This window comes from Chelonoidis abingdonii, chromosome 1, assembly GCF_003597395.2.
Source record: "Chelonoidis abingdonii isolate Lonesome George chromosome 1, CheloAbing_2.0, whole genome shotgun sequence".
In the NCBI taxonomy this organism is placed as follows: domain Eukaryota; kingdom Metazoa; phylum Chordata; order Testudines; family Testudinidae; genus Chelonoidis; species Chelonoidis abingdonii.
In genome coordinates, this window is record NC_133769.1 from 246,070,969 (window position 1) to 246,095,426 (window position 24,458).

The 24,458-nt window shown below is 42.1% G+C and overlaps 3 protein-coding genes across 6 annotated transcripts in view; 1 reads left to right on the plus strand and 2 right to left on the minus strand.

Annotated features, from left to right (window-relative positions):
* Positions 1 to 3,836, minus strand: part of LOC116830156 (cohesin subunit SA-2-like) — a 104,721-nt gene extending 100,885 nt beyond the window's left edge. Inside the window, exons 1-3 of one of the 3 annotated variants that reach the window (XM_032789436.2) lie at positions 3,613 to 3,836; positions 2,401 to 2,846; positions 2,163 to 2,270 (exon numbers count right to left, since the gene is read on the minus strand). The gene's annotated coding sequence lies outside the window, so the exon portion shown is untranslated. Of the gene's footprint in view, positions 1 to 2,162; positions 2,847 to 3,612 lie in introns of all 3 variants that reach the window. The other 2 variants (XM_075060795.1, XM_032789442.2) reach the window with 2 other exon arrangements.
* Positions 3,837 to 4,054: 218 nt separating this feature from the next.
* On the plus strand, positions 4,055 to 17,310 carry GTPBP6 (GTP binding protein 6 (putative)). Its single transcript, XM_075060809.1, has 10 exons — positions 4,055 to 4,409; positions 7,099 to 7,236; positions 9,504 to 9,574; positions 11,049 to 11,179; positions 11,991 to 12,061; positions 13,103 to 13,261; positions 13,780 to 13,988; positions 15,435 to 15,583; positions 16,002 to 16,154; positions 16,730 to 17,310. The coding sequence occupies exons 1-10, from the start codon at positions 4,070 to 4,072 to the stop codon at positions 16,851 to 16,853; spliced, it is 1,545 nt and encodes a 514-aa protein (XP_074916910.1). The 5' UTR covers positions 4,055 to 4,069; the 3' UTR covers positions 16,854 to 17,310.
* Positions 17,311 to 19,509: 2,199 nt separating this feature from the next.
* PLCXD1 (phosphatidylinositol specific phospholipase C X domain containing 1) overlaps positions 19,510 to 24,458 on the minus strand; it is a 31,252-nt gene continuing 26,303 nt past the window's right edge. For both annotated transcript variants that reach the window (XM_032789446.2, XM_032789444.2), the window contains one exon: positions 19,510 to 20,243. In XM_032789446.2, the coding sequence (XP_032645337.1) occupies positions 19,963 to 20,243 (281 nt within the window). In that variant the 3' untranslated portion in view covers positions 19,510 to 19,962. The remainder of the gene's footprint in view (positions 20,244 to 24,458) is intronic.

A 24,458-nucleotide genomic window follows, 5' to 3' on the forward strand; every position in this document is an offset into this window, starting at 1 on the left:
TCCCAAAACCAATCCTTGAGGAACTCCACTAGTAACCTCCTTCCAGCCTGACAGTTCACCCTTCAGTATGACCCGTTGGAGTCTCCCCTTTATCCACCTTACAATTTTCATATTCATCCCCATCTTTTCCAATTTAACTAATAATTCCCCATGTGGAACCGTGTCAAATGCCTTACTGAAATCGAGGTAAATTAGATCTACTGCATTTCCTTTGTCTAAATAATCTGTCACAATGCAATGCCACCAGTCAGTGTTTGTTTCCCAAGCTCAGTACTGATGGTCCGTGTGCAGCTGCTCCATGAATGCCAACAGAAATCTTGATGGCTTCTTTCCATGGCACACAGCAGGGCAGACACCACGGTGTCATTATCAGATTCACAGTTCATGAAATACTGCAGGATCAACTGTGTTGTGTTCATAATACTTATCACAAGACTGCAGAGCAGTGTAGGATCCATGCTTTGAGATAGAGATGGAAGGCATGCAGTTCACAGGGGTGGTTGAAAAGTGGTGTGAAACATAGTCACAAGCCCATAGAATGATGGGACAGAGAAAACTGCATCATGGTACAGTGAGCCTGCCCCCTTAAGGCACTGTGATCCCATGCCAGAGCACCCGGGGCAAATGGTGGCAAGTTGTACAATGGGATAGGTAACCATGGTGCATTGCTGTCTCTGTCAATGCAAGAGCACCAACTGCGGACACACTTCATCATCACAAAGAGCATTGTGCAGATGTGTAAAAGTAGCTTAATTACAGGAGTAGATGATTGTTGACATAACTTAAGTTGACTTAACTTTGTAGGGTAGACTTAGCCTTGCTCTTCAGACTTAACTATCTTGAATAATTTTGTATTATCTACAGACTTTGCCACTTTACTGTTCATTCCATTAATGATCTGGAAAAGGAATATGTTGAACACCACAGGTCCCAGTGCAGATTCTTATTTCCCTTTCTCCATTCTGAAAATTAACCATTTATTCCTAGCCTTTGTTTCCTATCTTTTAATCAGTTACTGATCCATTCAAGGACCTTTCCTGTTACCCCATGACTACTTAGCTTCCTTAAGAGCCTTTGATAAAGGACCCTGACAAAGGCCTTCTGAAAATCCAAGTACATTATACCTACCAGATTATCCATGTCCACCTTTTTTAACCCCTCCAAGAATTCTAATAGATTGGTGATGCATGACTTCCCTTTACAAAAATCATGTTGATTCTTCCCCCCAACATATTGTGTTCATCTATGTTTATGATAATTCTATTCTTTACTATAGTTCCTACCAATTATTTAATCTGGTGCTGAAATTACACCCAAAGGCCTGTAATTGCCAGGACTGCACTGGAGCCCTTTATAAAAATCAGCATTACATTAGTTAACTTCCAGTCATCTGGCACAAAGGCTTGTTTCAGGGATAGGTTACATATTATAGTCAGTAACGATACAGTTCTGCAATTTCATATCTGAGTTCCTTCAGAACTCTCTGGTGAATACCATTTGGTCCTGGTAATTTACTACTGTTTAATTTATCAATTTGTTCTAAAACCTCTTCTACTGACACATCAGTGTGGGACATTACTTCAGATCTGTCACCCAAAAAGCATAGCTTTAATGTGGGTATTTCTCCCACCTCTTTTGCAGCAAACACTGTGGCAAAGAATTCATTTAGCTTCTCTGCAATGACTTTGTCTTCTTTGAGTACTCCCTTAATGTCTCAGTCATATAGTGGCCCCACTGCCTGTTTAACAGGCTTCCTGCTTCTGGTGTACTTTAAAAAACTCTTAATATTAAGTGAGTGCATCTTTAGCAAGTTGCTTCTCAAATTCTTTCTTGGCCTGCTTATTAGGGAACAATAAAGGGGACAAATCATTTAGGTCAAGACTCTGCAAATTTTCAGGGCAGGCAGACTCCGCCTGAAATCAGTGAGGGCCAAAAGTCACGGAATAACTTAGGCAGATCAAACTAGACTTTGAATCTTTCAAGGAAAGGAGGATGTAATCAATGAGGTAACAAAAGTAGGAGTTAGTACAGTATATAATCAGTACAGAGAATCCCCCAAAGCTATGCATCATGGATCCACCCAGTGACTGCAGGAGTCATTAGACAAGGGCAATTCACCAAAATACCAATGTATTTTAGAAACTCCTCATTGTCAGACTTACTTTTGGCTGGGGAGGTTACTGGCTGTGTTGGGCTTGGCTATCATTTCCGTTACATCATTTCAGCAGCGTAAAAAGCAAGTTAACATGATCCACACCACTTTCAGGAAACTTCACCAGGAATGGGAAGAAGAGTAGGGTTACCATATTTCAAGTTCCCAACAAGCAGACACTGCAGAAGGTGGAGGCAATGAGAAGGAAAGGAAGCCGAAGGGGGAGTACCTGCAGCAGGGGTACTCACAGGAGATGGGGAGGCAATGTCACTCCCTTTCACAGTGGCAGGACAGCTGGCACAAGCCCAGGACACAGCGACAGTCATCAGTCAGCACCTCCTCCTGGGATCCCTTCCCCAGGGCTGAGCAGGGCAAGGGGGCATGGGTGGGCAGGATTCAGCAGCTGTGACTTGCAGGGGAAAGGACCAATCAGCTGGAGATGCAGGGGAATGGCCCAATCAGCAGTGGATACAGGGGATAGACCAATTGGGAAGCTGATCAATTGTAGTTCTTTCTGAACTGCAGCTTCTCTGCTCTGCAAAATCCAGGACATTCGCTGTTATCTGAAAACTCCACTGGGTCAGGGAAAGCAGGCTCAAAAAAGAGGCTTTGTCTGGGGAAACCAGGACTATGGTAACCCTAAATAAGAGCAGCAGAAACTAAACTCCACTTCCTTGGTTCTTGTCAGAGAAACCTGTCAAGAAAAAGAATAGCTAGAGGTTAGCAAGGCAAATCTTCTATAACCAAGTTAAAAAAGAAAGCCAAAAAAGCAAGCCATTTTAAGGGTAGTGACTTGTAAATAAAAGAATAATGGATTGTGAGGGTAAAGTGGAGATAGCAGCACCTAGCACCTATGAACAGGCCTACAGAGCAAGTGGGATTTTAAAAGGTAACTAGAGGACATACTGTCGGTTCATATTTATCATTGCACCATTACACAGAACACAGGAAATATGCAGGTATCCCCCCACTGAATGAGACGTGATCTTTGGGCACTGCGGATAACATGACCAATTAGTCATTTGGGGGCTGCAATGATATAATACAAATAAAAGGATACAACTGACCGTAAAGTGACAAAGGGTGCACTGCAGCATAGCAAAGTCGGGGTCAAAATGCACGACAGGGTGCAGTAGTAGTCTGCAGTGTAGTGGGTGCTCACTATACCACAGCTGCTTTGCAATGAAAGACGGATATGGTAAAGGGTTGCACAGCAGAAGGGGTTCAGTGCAGTACAGTGCAGCACAGGTGTAATGCAAGAGGGGGTGCAGTACACTGTAACACAAGGGGATGCAGCGCAGGGAAATCCAATGCAAGCGGGGGTGCAGTACAGAGTAGCACAGGAGGTGGGATGCTAGACAAACGCCGCGCAGCACAGCGCAGGGGTGCCAAGGCAATGCCTGGGCAGAAGGTACGAGCAGCCCCCCCTCCCGGGGGAGAGCATTAAGGACAGGACTCACCTCTGACGCTCTAGGACACAAACCCGTGACACCCGCGCGCTCCCCAGACACTGCGCGATCCCGCGCCGCACACGCCCGGGTCTCAAGCACGGCGGCGACCACTCACGGGGCCCCAAGAGCGCGTGCGCCAAATCGGCCTCCCGGAGTGCGGCTGACTATCACGTGACGCAGCCGAGCCGTCACTCACTACAATTAACAAGTTCCTCTTCCTGTGGGCCGATCCCCGGCAGTCAAAACCCCGCCCACCCAGGAAACGGACCCCGCCCAAAGGAAACCGGGAGGGGGCGGAGCTTGGGGCACGGGCGCGCAGCTGAACGTGTCTGGCAGCGGCCGTGGTGGTTTCCTGTAGAACCTATGTGAGAGGCGAGCACGAGCGCGAGCACGAGCACGTATCCCTCGCGCAGGCCTAACGGCGTCCGAGCGCCGGGCCACCCCTCTCGCGGTACCGGGGCGGGCGATGGGGTCCGGGCTCCTGCTCCGCGGGGCCGCCGCTCTGTGCGCCCGGGGGCTCCGCGCCCAGCGCCGGCAGGCCACTCTGGCCCGCTGGCTCCCCCGGCCGCCCTCCGGGCCCCTCAGCACTTGGCTCCTGGTGCCTCCGCGCCGCGCGGGCCGCCCGGGCCGGGGGGAGCCGCCCCGGAGCGTGGGGCGCGGGAGGGGTGCGGCGCACAGCGAGGAGGAGGAGGAGGAGGAGGACCTGGAGGAGCTGCTGGCACCGGGGCTGCCTCGCGGAGTCCAGCGGCTGCTCGTGGTGCACCCGGACGTCAAGTGGGGGGTGAAAAAGCCCCAACTCACCACAGGTGAGGCGCGTGGGACTCGCCCACCCCCACGGTGCCCACTGATCGGGGCACCAGCCTCGGGCCCCTAATCCTCTGGCTCGTCCGTTTCCTGCCGCAAGACTCCGTGCAGGGAGCTGGCTGCTCCTCGGGGTAACAGCCTAGAGCAGGGAAGGCACAGGTAGTGTTACCTTGACGCCGCTGGCTGACCTGGGACCCCGCTCACCCACCTGGGATTTACCTTGAGTCGTTTCCTCAAGGTGAAAACTGCCTGTACCTTGTCTTGGTGAGGCTTTTACGCTGAGGTAGCTATCTTGAAATACAGCGCGCCTTTTTCTTGCAGTGGAGATGGGAACCTCTCCCAGGCTAACTACTCAAACTCTCACACTTGACAGACTGTAGCACTGTAGACTTATAACTTAACCTCTGTGTAATCAGAAATGCTTGTGTGTCCCTCCTGTCCCCTCAGTTGTTGCTCAGTTCACTCTTGAAGCTTTTCCAGGATATTTATGAATTAAATAAATCTTCAAGTATGTTAAGTGTTGTTACAAAGAGACCAATGAGCAATTGTCGTCCCCTCTACTGGTAGTAGGACAAGAAGTAATGGCCTTAATCTGAGCCATAGGAGATTTAGGTTAGATATTAGGAAAATCTAACTATAAGAGTAGTTATGCTCTGGCAAGGGCTTTCAAGTGAAATTGTGGAATCTCCATCACTGGAGGTTTTTAAGAACAGGTTGCACAAACACTTGTCAGAGATGATCTAGGTTTACTTAGGCTTGCCTCAAGGTAAGGGGCTAGACATGATGAGCTCTCAAGGTCCCTTCTAGCCTTACATTTCCATGATTCTATAATTCTAAATATAAATTTTAACTTGGGAGGCAAGCAGGAATGTTTGGCAAACCACCAGAGAACAATTTTATCTTTTTAAGAAGTTTGCTGTATGTTTCTTTCTCAAGATACAAAGTCAAAATGGCCAACAGTTCTAGATCAATATATGTTCCCCTTTTAAGTACTTAATGCCACATTGATAGTGATTTGTTGCAAACTTCAGTCTTGATTCTACAAACTCATATGGACATGATCAACTTTATTCAGGGCTTGTCTTCACTTCAGTGTTAGCTCTAGTTATCTGCACTCAATTTGACTGAGATTGCAGCATAGCCACTCCATCTCATGCTAGGCTATCTGCTGCAAAACAGCACTCAAGCCACACAGAGTAACTGAGTCCCCATTGCATTATTAGCTCAACATCAGCATCACTCAAGTTTCAAGACACATTTTCCAGCAGTCCAGTTAGTTCAAGTCTAAAGCACCACTTAACTCATGCTACAGATTTTTGTGTGTGCACCAGGTGTCAAGTTAGGGTCAACACAAATTATACCTCAAGCTAACAAGGCACTGAAGATAAGCCCCTACATGAATAGTCTCATGGGGTCACTAATGTGCTTAAAGTTAAGCAAATGCATGTTTCCAGGATTGAGGCCTTAATAAGGCATACTGAGTTGTCTCTGGTTTCATTTCTCCCACTGCAGCTAATTATAGACATGTCAGTCTCTCTGGGATAGTAAGGAGATTTGTCTTGGGTGCTGACAGATTTCTGCTGTCCTGCAGAAATCTGTAACAGAAATTACTAGAGATCATATAGTTTAGGGTATTTTACATTTGCATTTGATTCCTTGTCCTCTTTTTTACCAGTCTTATTAATGGGAGAGTTGCTAATATGGTCATAACAGCTGTTAGTGACTTTCAGATGCCTTCAATGACATTTTAGTGGACTTGTGCCTCAACCAATGCAGCCAATTTGATGAGGAAACTGTTTTGTCCAGTATAACTTTAAGGCACAAATTATGGGATTTCCACCACTTTCTTTGGGAGACTGTTCTTCAGCCTAATTTTAATTTATCTCACTCATAGGAAGTTTATCTAAATTTAATTCTAATTTGACAGTCTTGCTGGCCATAACCTGTGTTGTGAACTGTTTTAGCAAGTGCTGTTTTCAAAACTACTAGATGTACTAAGAAACACATGAAACAAACTGGGACAGTGGTTCTCAACCATTTCTGTATCATCTCATGTTACAAACAAAAGAAAGTTTTGCGCTCTCTTCCTTCTATCTAGCCAGAAAGACAAAGAGGATGGTTGTGAACTGTTTGAAATCTATTTATGTTTCTATTTATGTAAAGCAGGAGTCAGTATGGCTGCCTGTTGTTGTTCTGTCTATGAACCAGCATCACTGATGATGTCAGGAACAATGTGAACAACTCTAAAAGTTCTTTAAATATTTCTGCAAAGCAGTAAGGAGTTAACAACATTGTTTTGCTGTCACAATTTTCCCGCCATCTTTCTGTAAATAGGGTTAAACAAAAAATATGATAGTAACCCTTTGAGGACTGAAATACAATGTTGATACAAATAACTATGTAATTTCCTTGTTAATTTGTGCAGATTTTTTGCCAATGTAGTTTATACCAATTCCTCAAACGAAAAGGACTTTTTTGTTTGTATAACTACATCTAATCTAGGGGTTTTGCTGTCCTATCTATGTTGGTGAGGGCTATAATTTTTTCACATTCCTAACCAACAGAACTATGCTGGCAAAACTTTAAGTGTAGACCAGGCCTCACTGTTTATGTTCTTATTGCAAACGTTGGAAATCTGTGTGCAGCGTTAGGATTGTATACTATAACCTTTTTCTTTTTCCAATACTAAAGCTGAATTACAGATTGCTGAAGCTGTTACTCTAATAAACACCCTTCATAACTGGACAGTTTTAGATAAAATAATTCTGTCTACAAAGACTCCTGACAAGAAGTTTATTTTTGGCAAAGGAAATTTTCAGATTCTGACAGGTAAGAAGAAAACCAAAGATTTCTTAATTCAATATATCATACTAAATTAAATATTTTTACCCTTCTTAAGCTAATTAATGATTACAGCAGACAGGAGAGAGCTAAGATTTTGTCTAATCCATAGGCAGGTTTTCAAACAGGCTTTGGAGATGTTGATTAAAAACCTGAAAGATGGAAATAACCAATACTTGCTGTAAGGGCTTGTTTTCACTGCAACAGTTAACATGAGTTAGTACACTTAAGTTATTCTGCTGGACCTAGTCTAGCTCAGGTGAGAGTGATCATGCTGTGAAACAACACTTGCACTACAGAATGATTGGATGAGCTATAACTGCAGCTGTTGAATCCTCACAGCACTACTAGCTTGAGCATCAATAGCACTTAATTTCCAACCCACCTCCCTGCCAGTCCAGCTAGCTGAAGCCTAAAGCACTTAGTTGAACTAGAGATTTGTGTGTGTGGATGGAAGTTGGGTATGGGTCAAAACTCAAATTTTAACTTGAGCTAGCAGTACAGTGAAGACAAGCCCTAAATATGTGATATATAGTATGAGTCTAAATAAATTAAGTAAAGATATGCATAAAATAAAGTGATTGACTTAAGTAAAGGTGACAGTTGCCTTTGACCCACGTCAGTAGTGATCAAAACCTGATGACTGTTCAATAAACTATGTGAAGTTCATATTCTTAGGCCCAGATCCACAAAGGGATATAGGCATTGGAATGCCTAACTTTTAGGGGCCCAGCTACTCAGCAGCATCTACAAACTAGCCAGTAGCAGATGCCAACAAGAGGAATACATCCTGAGCCCTGCTTCTCAGGGAGTCAGGCACCTCAATCTAGGCTGGAGGGAGACATACACAAACACCAATTTCCTCTCTACCCAGGGGGTGCTTGACTCCCCCCCTCCACCCAGGCCTGCCCACATTCCATCCCTTCCTCCAACCCCTCACCCTGGGCCACACCCCCACTTCACCCCCTCCCCCAAGTCCTGCCTCTTTCTACCCTCACTCCACCCCTTCCCCTAAGGTTGCACCCCCACTTCTTCCCCCTTCCCTCCCTCCGCCTCCTGCACTGGGAGAAGGAGGGAAGATTGGCTGCTGATGGGTTCTAAGCACCCGCTGATTTTTTCCATGGGTGTGCCAATGAATTGGCACCTATGGAGACATGTATTTCTGCTTGGGATCCACAGCCATGAACCCTCTCTCGGAGTCAGTCACCTAAGCTGTTTCTTGTGAGAATGGTGGCTATACATGCCTAACTCCACATAAAATTGCTGGTGCAAGTAGCTCTCCCTTAGAGCCTTTAGCCCAGTGGGAAGAGCACTCACCTGGGATGTGATAGTCCCTGGTTCAGTTCCCACCCCCACCTGATGAAGTTAAGCAATGTATGTAAATATGGGTTTCACACCTTTCAGGTGAATGCCCTAACCACTGGACTATAGAGTCGTTCTCAGTTCTACAAAGTTGACTTCCTTAGTAGGAGAGATTGAGAGAGACCAATGTCAGACTATCTATAGTTCAGTGGTTAGGTGAGAGACATCAGTTCAGGAAAAGGGAGGACTTGAACCAGGATCTCCCATATCCTGGGTGAGTACCCTTTAGCCCACTGTCTAGAGAATCAGGGAGAGCTGCCCTCCATTGCCATTTTGTATATACAAAGTAGGAGGGGGAACACCTATCTTCACCTGGTTGGAGGCATGCATTGGGGCTTAGGTGTGATAAAGGTGTCCAGGCACTGCCTAAGGCAGCAATGTGCATGCCTAGAGGCAGAAATTTGGGCGCATAAGGGACTTTCACAGCAAAAATGTACAGTGAGGGAGTTTGGGCCCCTACAGGGTAAGGTGACAGCTGAACAGCAATTTTGAGGATTTCATTTTCACCTACATTTTACACTTAGGCACCTTAATCCTTTTGTGGATCTGGGCCCTAGTACTCTTCTTAGTCTCCATGTGACAGCAAGAAGCATTCTAGCATGTTGACAATCTCAACAGCCCATAATCCATGGACTGAATGGGCCTAGAAGCAGAACTTTATCCTCTCATCCTTTTTGGTAGTCCTTTTAGAATACACTTGAAACACAGTCTCACAGTGTGAAAGCATATGCTGCTGTTTCTGTTCTTTGAACAAAGAGTGTAGTTTCGTGTGCTGTTAGTCTATTATTTCATGAACACTGCATTCACTTTTTAACATACAATTAAAATAGCCTTTTTGCTCTACATTGGCATGAACCATTACAAAATTACACAGTGCAATCCTCTTTATTTAGAAAAGATTAAAAGATTACCGCAGATAACGGCTGTCTTCTTGAATATAGAAAGGCTCTCTCCACTGACAAAGGTAATTTTAAAAACAATATTTAAGTATTTTTTATGTTCTACATCAGTGGTGAGCAGTCCCATCAGGGTAATCCAGCCCCTGCTAGCTGCGGGCGGCCATGCAAGTGTAAACAAACTGGCAGCCCACCAGCGGATTACACTGATGTGCCACGTGCAGGCCACAGGTTGCCCACCACTCTTCTACATCCAAAGACTGTGTTTGGAATGTACTTATGCTCTGAAAAGTAAAGACCTCTTTTGACTCAAAAGCTGCATACTACATTTTCTGAAGGCAATTTGGCCAAATTTATGCCTGCTGTAAGCAAACCTAGTTCCATTGACTTTATTGGTCATTATGCCTTTTACTTCATGGCTGAATTTGGCTCACCGACATCCTGGTAGTCTTTTAATCTGGGTTCTACACCCAGCTCTGCCACTGATTCATTAGTATCTTGGACAAGTCACTTAATTTTTGTGCCTCAATATCTCCATCTGTAAAATGGGGGGAAACTTAGCCTTCTTTGTAAAGCACTTCAGGATTTTGGGATGAAATATGTTCTATGTTAAAATGCTAGGCATTAATATTTAACATGGAATTAGTTATAAATGCAAGCTACCCATATATTTGAATTTTCATGTACTTCTTTTTACCCTTACCAGTGTCCTTTTAAAACAGACTTAAAAAGTAACAATTTATACATTTTAAAAAAACCTTAACTTAATTACTAATGATTCCTTAGATGATGAAAACAGGAAAAAATTAAAAATGAATATGCTTTTCACTATTTATGCTGCGCTTTTATTTTTTGCATTTTATTTAGGGAAATAGAAATGTGGTACTTGTGCCTTAGACATTGTGGTGGTAGGCAATTTTAGAAAAGCACTGAAAATAGTGTCACTTTCTAGTTCTCATGCGTAAGCAGCATCCTGCACTGTTTTGATTGCAAACTCTGCAATAGAATATTATTCTTTACAAGTTGGTTTTATTTAAAGTGTTTAGATGATTATGGATAGAGTTTGTAAAAGATTTTCAGTTCCATGTTTTTTGACAAAAAAGACACATTTTTCCCAAAAGTTTACCAGTTTATCATCCTTCTCTCATTTGTGGAAATCTTTCTGTTCATATTAGGTTTTGTAAAAGCTTGTTTTACCAAACTTAAATCTTGGACATAATTTTACATGACAGTGGCCATGATTCAACAAGGTATTTAAGAATGTGTATAACTTTAAGCATTTGAGCAGTCCAATGAACTTCAGTGGGACTACTCATACTTAAGCACCTTACTGAATCAGGACCGAAGAACCAGCTTACAGCAGAAAAGGAACTCTGTGTAAGATCACAAGCTTGTCTCACCAACAGAAGTTGGTCCAATAAAAGAGATGCCTCACTCACCTTGCTGCTCTGCAGTTTAATTTCTTCACACTGCTGCATGCAAATTGACTTACCTACATTGTCCTAAAAAACTCTCAGGTTATCTTATCTTATGTTTCTAAAGAAAGAACTGGAAGATGCTTGGGGAGTGATGGTTTTTGACAGATACACAGTTGTCCTTCATATTTTTCGTTGCAATGCTCGGACTAAGGAAGCAAAACTTCAGATCGCATTGGCTGAAATCCCACTTCTCAGGTACCTCTGATTGTGCAAATAGCAGATGTTAGTATTTTGATATAATATAAAGGCATTTTCTTCACAATCACTAAAATGTTAGTAGTATTCTTGAGGGGGGGAAGTCAATGGTTCTTTTTTGTATAATATGCTTTATAGCATTTTATGACATAAACTGACAAAAACAGATTAGAATATAGCATTGCTTTAAGCTTTTCACCATTGACTAGCGCACACAAAAAAAAAACCTGTTCATGAGATATCCCTTACCAAATAAATTTCTCGTGTGAATTTCTAGTTCATCCCAATCCTGGTAACCTGCCAGGAACAGCATCGGCAACTTTATTCTTAGAAAATATATGGCAAATGTATAGTACATAGGATTAGAATTTTAGCTCTCAACAGAGGAGTTGAGAATACCAGATTAGAGTCTGGTTGATTTATGTGTGTATCCCACATCAAATACTGGCAAGTTTAATAAAGTATATGGTTTATTTTGTATAATTACCATTCCTATACCTGACTGAAGTCAGTGGGAGTTATGTATGTGCATCTGAGAGTATGATTGACTCCCTGAAATTTTGGATCAGTCATTTTTTCTGCAGTTATTATTTGCTAATTGTGTTGTCTGTTGGGGAGCCAGGAAATTTGGCCAGGAAATTTAGCCATCATATGGCCTTGGGCTAGTCACTTAACTTCTGTGTCCCCAGTTTTCCCAGCTGTAATATTAAGTTATTACTACTTAGCCATGTTTGTGAAGTAATTTTAAGATCCTTTAATTAAAGTCACTATATTTACTTTGGTACAAATGTTACTCTTCTTCCATTGCCAGAACAAATCTGAAAAATGAAATGTCTCACTTAGATCAGCAGAGAGGTGGATCAAGATACATCATGGGTTCAGGTAAAGTGTAAATCTTTATGTAAACTGTAGGATTATCCTCTATAATCTATGATCAGGTTTAACTGCTTTTTGGAAGTCGCGGTAGCTGTGACCAGGGTGAATTGATTTAAGAAAAGGCTATTTAAATAAATTAAAATAGTTAATTAAATCACCAAGTAGAAAGTCTTGATTTAAATTATTGATTTTAGTCAGCTTTTCCATTTGTTCTTCAGTTGTTTTCTAAAGAAAGGTGCATTCTCATTAGCTGATACAACCATTAAAATATGTTTATTTACAACTAAATAGAGCCTTTATACTAGCTTTGGTACATCTGTTTGCTATCTAGTAAGGTACACTGACTATAACTGTACAAGTTTATTTAAGTAATTATATAGCTTAATATTTTCAGATTCTTATTGCATATTTTTAGTATGTTAGAAAATGGTGAAATGATATATTGCTTATTTACTAGATAATTTAACTGTTTGCTCATGGCTTGTGTCAAGCTGCATTAAGTTGGTAACACGAATTTAATTAAACACATAAAACAGCCTGTAAAATGTGTATTTATTAAACAAAACTACCTTAAATATTTTGGATACATAAATTGCTGTATTTTTCCATGAGTAAGTTGCCCAGGTGAGTGGAGTCATAAATACTCATGATTTGAAAATTGAGCCTATCAGAGCTCAGATAGGGAGAAGCTATAAAATGGGAGTATAAGACCATCCGGTGGGCTTAGTGGACAATCCTGATGACATACATGACCATATACATATACACAGACCACATTATTAGTATTTTTAAAATGCCTAAAGATGTATTAGTTGCCAGAAAGGGCAATGAGCAGCCTATATGATTGCTCTGGTATGACACCTTTAAAAGTCAATTGTAATTTTGTCTTGGTTCTGTCTTAGTTAAGCAGTTGAATCCATGTATTCTTAAGACTGCTTTGAATTTATATTGTCAGTTCTCTATCACTGTTTTAAGTAGTTTCATAACACAGCTTGATTTCCATCTCTCTATTGGTTGTTCAGCCACTTACTAGTTTATATTCTTTAGGTGAGACTTTCATGGAAACGCAGTATCGTCTCTTGAAAGAAAAAGAATATAAAATTAGGAATGCCCTGGAAAAGCTGAGAAGAAAGAGGTCTGTACTCAGAGCTCAGCGTGAAAGGCGTGAGTTTCCAGTTATCTCAGTAATGGGCTACACTAATTGTGGTAAGAAAAAACTCCTGAAATTATAACACAGAAGAGCTTACATTTCTAATATTTAATTAGAAGCACTAGCTAAAATCCCATTTCAGTATGCATGGGCTTTATGTTACAGAATTTTATTTAGTTTCTTGATTGTCTAATGAATACATGTCAATGAGAATTTTGCTGTTTGTTAGTGAGATCTGCTGCAGTTCTACAGCCATGTTTTGCACTGGATAATCGCTCATTTTCCATTATTGTCAGTAGGCATTCTGCATACTGTACAAAGGGAGATTATGCCTCTTAATATGTATCCTTATCACTGGTCAAAATGGGTACTAGGTTAAGACTCCATTCTAACTTTATAACTTTCTGTAGAGAGCCAGAAGATAGTAATTTATTTTCAGTCAGTACCAACATGAGCTGGATTTACACTGGTGATCTAGGAGTAAAAGTTCCTGTATCCCATTGAGCCATATATGTTAATTTTACTTGAAGCAGTCTGTTTAAACTGTGTTTTATTCAGCTCTATTTTCTGTTAGGGAAAACCACTTTGATTAAGGCATTGACTGGAGATGAAGGATTGCAGCCTCAAGATCAACTGTTTGCCACTCTTGATATTACAGCTCACGCTGGCTATCTACCCTCACACCTGGCAGTTATTTATGTTGACACTATAGGATTTCTCTCTGAATTGCCTCATGATCTCATTGAGTCCTTTTCAGCCACATTAGAAGATGTTGCTTACTCAGTAAGTAATTGATTCTAAAACATATCAATATCTAGACTATTGTCTTTGGGACAGTCTTCACCTTTGCAGAGGGGTGGAATTAACTGGCTTGCTGTTTATAGTGGCACATCTGACTTGCTTTATTGCAACATTTGGTTGGTGGTGGATACTATCGTCACTATTGCACAGTATCTTGTCCTAGGCCAGTATTCCACTTTTATGTTTTGTGTATTTTTAAGTGTAACAAGGTTTCAGAAATAAAATGTATACAAAGTATCTATGTCTGTTCCAATAGAATTGTATAAAAATCTAGACAGAGGTTTACAGATCTTTGAGAATAGCTTTTTTAAAATAAAGATGTCGGGAGAAATTTTTTAGAAATTTTTTTCAAATTAAATTTATTTCAGTACTGTTAAATAACAGCCCAGTAGGTGTGAATAATCATGAAATTAATTTAAATATACTTTCTAAAGACTGCGCTATTAAAATGAATTTCAAATGGCATGGGAGCCATACAGTTCATATACACATCCACAGATATGTAAACACCAAGTTAACGTATAAGACTCATAATGACATTTTGAAAGCTAAGACTCCAACTCTCTTTATTTGTCCTTTTCTGCCTAGTTATTGCAGTTTATGCACGATGTTACTTTTGGATCTCTGTGTTTAGAAACTTTTACAATAATATATAGGCCCAAGATGCTGAACCATTTCAAGTCAGGTGCTAAAAATAAAAGGCTGCTATATTTTGGGTGCCTGTAGTGTGTGACTTGCAATATGCTTCTTGCCCACATCTCTGGTCATAGGTGCACCAAGGCCTAATACTGTTTTTACAGTTTGTGCCAAAAGATTTATTGCATACCAGAGGCTCTCCATCACTGACACAGGTGTACTAAAGGCTATAGGAAAGAATAAATGTTCTAGAGTGTTTTATAGCATTACAAAAAGCATGTGTTACCTAATATCCCAGTTTCTGATGGCTAGGATAAAAATCACTGCCCGTCTTACAAGCTTTTTGAAGTGGGGTCTGAGCTGTTCCTTCTTTACCTCCCCAAAATTACACAAGCAGTGTTTGGGGTTTTTTGGTGTTGGATTTCTTCAGGGATATTACCTCTCTTTCCGCTGTAATTTTGAAGTCCCTGCCTTTGCTCAACCTTGGCTTAGAAGGATGAGCCAATTTCTCACTGAAACCTAAGAAAATCATAACTAACTTGGTTGGGAGGGTTTGTTTTGAAGCCATATGAGGCAGTTGCAACCCTTTATGAACCAAGCTACAGACCAGCTATATATCTAGCCTTCCACTTTGGTCTTGATTTGAAATCTGTTCCAGAAATACAGCTTAATTTGTTAACCTGTCTGTGTACTCGCCACTACAAAGAAATGTCTCGTGAAAAAGAAATGCCAAATATTATTTTAAAACAGCCATTATCACCAGTAATCATATTGTTTACTTATATTTGCTAGGATTTAATAGTTCATGTGAGGGACATTAGTCATCCAGAAACTGTCCTCCAGAAAGCAAGTGTTTTATCTGTTCTGAAGAATCTTAATCTTCCAAGCCATTTACTGGATTCAGTTGTAGAAGTTCATAACAAAGTGGATTTGATAGAACGGTAAGAGGAAAAGTACAGTTCTAAAACTGTTCTTGCACTTTAACTCATGTTTCCTAGTTTCATTGTAGCATTTACAAATACTTGCAAAGAATCTAGTTTTCCAGACCTTCAGGGACCTTCCAGCCACCTTTTGTATACACTACTAGGATACTGGTTCCTCAGTCCTTTCCTTATATAAGGATCTGGAGAGCCTTGTCTTTAGAAGTAAAATAAGATCAGAGCTCATTATCATCTGCAGATAAAATGTCTGTGTAGTCAGACACCAGAACCTAATATACAGCTAAATAGTCTTTTTGGAACATATCCAGCCTTTACTCTTTTTAGAGGTAGAGCCTCTCATCTGCTGTTAAATTCCTGCGTCACAGTTAAGTCATCTGCTCTGCCAGCACATCTCTAGCTGACAATTGTTGTCTTCCAGGTATCAGTCCCCTGAAACAAATGCTATAGCTGTTTCTGCTCTTCTTGGATATGGATTAGAAGAATTGAAAGAAGAGATTGAGAGAATAGTTTTGAAAACAACTGGGAAAAGGATTCTGACAATTAAAGTCAACTTAGCTGGACCTCAGCTAAGGTAAATAATTGTGACTTCTACAGTCAGACTTTTTGAAAGGCAGGTGTGTGTATATGTATACATATATGAAACTATTTTCTGAGAAGTTGACAAATTGTATTAATTTTGGTTTCAACCTGTGATAAGAATGGGGAGACAGCTTTTGAAGTTTTGCCTGACCAAACTCAGATGAAATGATATCACCTCCCAAAGAAGTCTAAATTCTGCTTTTTAAAGTGTTCTTTTGTGGAGGACATATGAGAAGTGATTCTTCTATATTGTTTTATTTACTATATATATGCATACAATTTTTTTTTCCAAACAAACAACCTATTGGAGCTAGAGCCACAGTTGAATCCAATAAAAGACCACAAATCTTAGACGTTTTGTGAAGTATTATACCTCTTTTCAGAACAGGCGTAGCTTATTTTGGGAGCAAAAATAAGAATGTTTCCCTTTGTTAGGCTTATTTGTTTCAAAGTATGGACTTACTTACATTTAAAATGTAGATAAATGTCATGTACTTGATGTAAAATAAAGGCTTGTTTTGTGCATTATTGAAAGCCTGTAAGATGCTGATGAGTTCTTCTTTTCAGTTGGCTGTATAAAGAAGCAACAGTTCAGGAAGTGGATGTTATACCTGAAAATGGCACAGCCAACGTGAAGGTGATCATAAGTAATTCTGCCTTGGGCAAGTACAAAAAACTTTTCCCACAATAACAAGTTATTTATTCTGTGCAATACTCTTTGGAAAAAGAACTAATCAGCTGGCAGTAAGGCTATTTGAAATGAAGGTAATAATCCCTGTGTTCATATGCAGTAGAGATTGTGTCAGTCCTGCCCACTTGAGTATTTTGGACATATGACATTGAGCTGAAGCTGGAGTTATGTGAAATGGTGTCAGTATTTCCTAAATGCCTCTGCATGGAAATGTTACAGACCTCCAGCCTCTTTCCATTAACAAACACACACCGAGGAAAGTACTAATTTCAAACTACGAAGCATTTGTCAGTGTGTATTGGAACTGCACAAAACAACTGCTCTAAACTCTGGCCCTGGCAGGTTTGCGAACCACTGTGTGGTAACCAAATTCAGTTTCAGCAAATTGCCAAGTTTATTAAATCATGTATACTAGTTTTTATGTAACAGGTTTAAGAATAAATATTGTTTATTACTGCTGGTCCTGGTCACTTTTATTTCATGATGGGAAATTATAAACTGTAGAGGGAAAAGAGAGATTGCTGGCCACCACACAGTTGCTTAAGCATCTTATAAATAATAGAGGTTGCTGTGTTCATTAAGCATTTTGCTTACTAAAAGGTTAGTACAAAGGATTTAGTTAATTATATGAGGGTAAAAGTACATGTTTCTTTGGAGTTTTAAGCAAGGAAATAGAAAAAGCAAACTTTTCTACAACACAGATCTCCAAACAAAATAAGGAACTACGACCTATCTTTGAATACTTGTTTTAAATATTATAGAAGATGTTAAGGATGAAGTTAAATGTTTCCTGCTTAAGAATTGATATCTCAGTGTGGGCCAGAGCTATTGACAGAACTCATCTGACTGTAAACATCAATAGGGATTTCTGCATCAGACCTGATGGCACAATATGTTGTAGGCCTATTATGAGCTAACCACAGAATTCCAGTACAAGGAAGCCAAGGAAATGATATCTCAAATTTAAACTTAGAAGAATGTAATATTTACAAAAAAGGAAAGAAAAAAAAGACTATGAATGAATAGGAAACAGAAAATGTAGCAACACTAGAGAGAACTGTGAGGCAAATAATTCTTGTGTGTATCATAGAAGTGAATAAAAGTTTACTAGGGAAGATAACAATACTGTGCAGAAAAACATCTAAATACATGTGATACAACATTTTATGCAAATGACACACTGAAAAAAATTATTTACACTTTTATAAACCAACAAAATACCTCACTGCTATATACTAACAATAAACAGAGAGGACATGGATAAAAAATGCCATGACAGACTGACAGTTGTTTTTAAACAATGTTTGGGTTTCCATTGACACACTACCCATAAATCAGTGTGAAGTTTCACAAAGAGGCAATTTCTTTGCCATTTATTTCTGGAATTCAAATATGATTTGGGGTCAGATAACATTTGAGTTCAGTCTTGTCTCTAGTGGATGTTTGTTCATCTTAACAACCCACCACTGGCATTAAAAGTGTGTTGTGCATCTAAAGAATGAGGTATACTGACAGAGCTGCACAATAAAGCTTATGCTACATGATGAAGTTTATGCAACACTTGCCTCCTCTGTTCCTGGCTCTTGCCAATGTTTGGGCCTCACTTTCATGATCAATAAAAATGCACCTAGTTTATCCAAAAACTAAAACAGAAAAATAGTATTAACAATCTGTACATGGCATAAAACCCGTGATTTGCAATGTTCAAATAAGTCCAGATAACAAAATAGCAACTAAAGCAGATATTGCATAAGTAAAGGGCGGGGGCAGGCTGTTTTCAGTTATATAAATATTAATCTAGAGCATAATTTACTCTGGAAATTGGAAGATGTCTAGCCATCAAAGGAGTGGGGTTCTGGAACAATCTTAGGGGTAGTGGGGGAAATAACTAGTTTTAAAATGGAGCATGATACATTTATGAAAGGGTTGCCTACAATAGTAGGGGACTGGACTTTATGACCCAGGTGGTCACTTCCAGTCCTATGAACTTGGAACTCCACTAAAGATACTCTAGGTTTACATCAGTGTAAATTAAAGTAGACTTTAGTCCATAGCGTATTATAGTTCAATTGAAGTGTGAAAAACATTTTTAAAAAATCTTGCTTGTATTTTACTGGGCACTACATAAGAGCCCCTTCTTTGAAGACATTTCAAGCTAAATGGGCAAAAATCTACTCAGAGGGTCTAGTTGTGCTACCTTGAAGTCAGAATTGGCATGACTACAAAAGGGGCAATTTCAGGCCTTAGGAATACTAAATAGTAGTATGTTGGCATAGAGACTGCTGATGAACATTATAATAATAAACTTACCAGGGTGTAAGAGAGACACTAAAGGATCAATTCAGCACCCTCTTAGGTACAGTATTGCCATTTCCCCCCAAGATGCCAAAATGCCCACCTGATGACCAACTTGACATATTCCAGAATAATGCCAAGATTCTTTAAGAACACTGTCAGTTTTGATAAATTTACTTACAGGCGTAGTAATAATGCCTTAGATTATCAAAACAATGTATTCTAAAAATCTAATTTTCCATTTGCTAATTATGTTGTGTACTTTTAACATTTCACTCACCTTGGCCCATGAAAACAAACTAATCAGTTTCACTGGTGCACATACTGAGATGTTTAGGTTGCAAACACACACAGACAAATATTTAAATCCATAACTAACATTTTTTATTGAAATGAAACTATTTGTATTAAGAATATATTTAAAGAAAAAAATCAACAGTAAACAAATTTATCTTCTAAGTTCTGCGAAAGATGAGTAGGGTTCTTAGGATATTCTCCAACACCAGTTACTGCAATATTTGTGCTCTTCCCAGCTAAATTATACCTAGGTGGCAAGGGCTCTAGAGAACTTAAGGAGAAGCCTTCTTGCTCTTCTCCCTCCCCTAGTTTTAGGAAGTTTTGCTTGCCGTAAGCATTGTGTATTTTAAAGTCTGATTTTGGTACGAAAGAGTCAACTAATGAATCTTTACAACATCCCTGGGGGGAAGAAGCATCATTTATATACACACATGATGTATCTGAACCAGGAAAATTGCCTTCCCTGTGAGAGCTGATGAAAAGCTACTCAATCATACCAAGATTATGAAGCTGAAAGTCATGAAACATCCTTTAATTCAGTCTCATTACCATGGTAATGTAATGGAGGGATGATTTTCTTGTTAAGTTCGATCACGTCATTTACAAAATCATAATTTCCTATGAAGTCTCCAGCAATGATGTTGATACATTCCCTCTTTGGTCCTGGATACTGTTTCTTTATCCAGAGTTTCAAGTATGGAAGGCTAGAAAGGGCCATTTTCTTCAAGGATCCAAATGGATGTGCCAGAATGTACTCTAAGTCTGAAGTAAGGTTAATCCCTGCAACAAAGAAACAGTCTGGGGGGCGGGGAGGAAACATTAAATTAGTATCTGTCATTACTGAGCATTGACTCAGCCCTACATCTAGTGTTTTTTCTTGAATAATTAGCAGAGGAGCTTCCTCCAGTAAATTAGTACCTTTCCAGTAACTGGAGTTGTCTCAACAGCTCACTTTCTCTTAGAGTTATAAACTATGCTATGCAGATATGGAGCAATTAAAAACCAGTTAACCTAACTCAGGCCCACATGCTTCCATATATAGTCACTTAATTTACTCATCCTGTAAGAAAATGTTCCCTGCTTGCTAATCTCCATCAGTCAAGAAACATTTTCATAAAGGTGAAACCTAGGGCCTGGTCAACACTGGGAGGGGAATTGATCTAAGTTACACAACTTCAGCTATGTGACTAACGTTGCTGAAGTCGACGTACTTAGATCAACTTAACCATGGTGTCTTCACCACAGTGAGTCGACTGCTGCCACTCCCCTGTCGACTCTGCCTGCTCCTCTTGCCAAGCTGGAATACAGGAGTCGATGGGAGAACGCTTGGGGGTCGATTTATCACATCTAGACTAGATGGGATAAATTGACCCCTGCTGGATCGATCGTTGCCCGCTGATCCGGCGGATAGTGAAGACATATTATAGGTCAATTAACAGTAACTGGAGTTCTCTATATAGATATAGGGCCATATTGTGCCTTGATTTGGTAATTTCTTTTTATGAACAGTATTGCACAATATCTGTGGCAAGATCCAGTCATAGGGTTCTCCATAAGAGTTGCCTCAGCTTCTACAGGCTAACAAGTAATGGCTTCATTGAGGAGTCCCCTGTAAATATCAGTTATCTAATATGGCCCATTGTTCCTCCCCAGTCATCACTCACCATCCCTGCATCTCTATTTGAGGAAGAAAATGAAGGGCTGACATGCCTCCTTTTACGTCTGTATCTGAGGGTACACTGAGGGTGTACAAGCTGAGGCATATAACAAAGGTTGATTAACCATTAAAGAACAGTTGTCCCCATAATACATGGCATAATGCCCAACTCTAAAGGAAAGGTATCTATATGGAGGCAATTTCCATGAAAGTAGTACATCACTAACAGGGAGGAGAAGCAGATTGATACAGAAAGTGGGTTGAGGCTTTTAAACCCTATTAATTACGTGAAATGCAAAAAATGAGAAAAGAAAGAATGTGGAAGGTAGGGAGAGGGAAAGAGGGGCAGGTATACAATAGCACTCTCTCTCTTTTACCCCCCTCACAATGCTTGGATACACCTTAATTTGTAGAGATCAATTGGACAGATAAAACATCTCTGTTGAGGTGGCAGCACTCCTGTGACGCACCAAAGCATAAAGTCAAGCTGTAAAGCTTTCACTTTCACAATTCTTCCATCATTAAGGCCCAGATTTATAAAGGGACTTAAGCACTGTGATCCTGGGCCCAGCAGCACCTAACTTTTAGGCGCCTAGAAAATATCAATTGGATCCACAATACCTGAGTTATGTACTTAGGGTCCCAATACAATGGTGCATTGAGAGAAATAGGCACCTTACAATGTGATCCAAAAAGCCAGCACGCTACACAGGGAGCCACCTAAGATAGCTAATGGGAGATGCTGATGAAAGGGGTATGTCCTAAGCCCTCTCAGTTCTGACAGAGATTGGTCCCTCCCTGCAGCCTGGATTTCAGCCTATTTCTGCTAGCCATCCATGAATGGGAATCCCTCTCGTGGAGTCAGGGGGGTTAGGTGTCTACATTGTTTCTGATGAGACTGAGTTAGGCATCTGCCTCTCTCCACACAGAAGAAGGGGGCACCATCTAACTTCTAGGGTATTCACTTGAGATGTGGGAGACTCACGTTCAATTCCTCTTCTACCTGCAGCGGCAAAAGAATTTGAACAAGAGCATCCCAGACCTGAAGAGAGGGCTCTAATCACTGAGCTATGGGATATTCAGGTGTGGGGCTCCCTCGGTCTCTCTTGGTGAAGATGTTCCACTGTGAATAAAGAATGAAAGTGTGATTAGAGCAGGGGAGCTTGATCCTGGGTCTCCAAGATGGGTATCCTAAGCACCCTAAGCTACAGTCATTTTCGCTTTCTCTGGTCTGGTCCAATGACTGTTCAGACCCCCCCTCCCCCAATCTCCTGTTTAGAACAGTCATTGGGCCAAAGAGAGACAGACTGGTGGTTAAAGCACCTACCTGGGAGGTGGGAGAGCCAGAGTTCAATTCCCTTGCTCCCATCACTCTCACTTCACCCACAGCAGAACAGCATCAACAGGAGAAATTGAGGGCATCCTTCTTCAGAATATCCCATAGCCCAGTAGTTAAAGCTCCCTGCTGAGACACAGTATTCAAACAGAGGTCTCCTTTCTCCTCCTCTGGCAAAGATGGGGAAATTAAACCTGGGTCACCCACATCCCAGGTGAGTGTTCTGACCACTTGGTTAAAAGTTGTAAGATGCACACCACCACCAGCCAGATTTTAAGTGGGACCTGATCTGGTAGGCAGCTTGAGAGCACACTTGCTAGATCAGGCCTCATAAGCAAAATAAGCATCCAGATGCCTAGAGAGAGGCAGCAGGGCACATGACCAGAGGCTGAAGTTAAGGCACCTACAAGGTTCAGCAGGAGTTTTGTGGATCACCATGGAGCCTAAAACTGGGACTTAGGCACTTACGTATCTTTGTGGATCAGGCCCAAATGCATATGTTGGCAATAAGTAGTTTGGGGGTTTTACTCATGTCTTGTTCCTAAGTGTGTTCCTAGTTCATGTAAGCTTTACTGGGTTTACCATGGTGCTGGGCCCAGAGTCAGAAGGGACCCCGGCCAGTCTGATCCCCCGGAGAGCTGAGCCAGCCAAGAAATTTGACCCCGCTCCTGCTCCTGCTCCACTCCCACCTCGCCTCTTCCCACCCCTGCCCCACTCCCAACCCTCCCCAACCCACCCCATACTGGGGGACTGCAGCAGGGGTCGGGCCCGCCCTGCACTCACCAGGCGACAGGAAGTGGAGCCACCCGACCCCAGCCCGCTCCGCTCCACCAGCTCCCAGCCATGCAGCCAGTGAGTGCTGGGGGGCGGTTCCCCACTTCCCCAAAGTCCAGAAGCCAGGGAAGCAGAGCAGAACGGGCTGGGGCCGGTCACTTCAGTTCCCGCTGCCCCGTGAGTGCGGGGTTGGGCCTGCCCTGCAATCACCAGGCAACAGGAAGTGGAGCGACCCAGCCCCAACCCATTCTGCTCCACCAGCTTGTGCTGGAGGGCAATTCCCCTCTTCCCCCCAAGCCTGGGGAGGAGTGGTGGGGACGGGGCATGGAATGTGGAAGAGAAGGGGGCAAGGACGCAGGAGCTGGGGGAAAGAGGCAGGGGGGACAAAGGGGGTGGGATGGGGTGGGGTGGGGTGGAGATGGGGCAGTGGGGAAGGGACATGGGATGGGGAAGAGAAAGGGATGGGGGAAGAAGGGGCAAGGGGGAAGGAAGGGGTGGAGTGGGCGGGGAGATGGAGCAGTGAGGATGGGGCATGGGATGGCGGGAAGGAAGGGGGTGGAGTGGGGACGAGATGGAGCAGTGGGGAGGAGATGAAGTGGTGGGGAAGGGGTATGGGATGGGGAAGAGAAGGGAATGGGGGAAGCGGAGGCAAGGGGGAAGCTGGAGTCTAGCATGCAGTATCCCCTTGGCAGAAGCTGGGGCTGCCCTGTTAAGCAGGCCCATCAAACCCTCACCCTGACAAGCCCCATCTGTACCATCTCAATGACCCCCCGAGACACCATCCCCACTGAGCTCCAACCACCTGAGCTCCAACCACCTGCACCTGGACCCCTACCTAAATGAACCCCACCTCCCCTGCACCTAGACTGCCCCCTGTTGAGCCTCAAACACCGTCACCTGGATCCCCTGCAGAGTCCCATTGCCCTTGCACCTGGAACCCCCCCAATGAGCTTCTGTGCATGCAGATCGCCCACTGAGCCACCCACACCAGATTGCCCCACAGAGAACTTTCATACCCCCATGCTAAGTCCCTCTGTACATGGATCCTGCTGCCGGGCTGGTGTGTTTGGCACAGAGAGGCAGGGCCCCAGGATGTTTCTGGAGCAGGCCTGGCCCTCGCAGTGTTTCAGGGTCAGGTGCAGCCTCACTGGTGAGTCCTTGTCCAGGGGGGAGCTGCCCAGTGATCTCCCACCTCCATGCAACCAGTGGCCTGTGCTCCCCACTGCCATGTTGGAGCCTCCACATT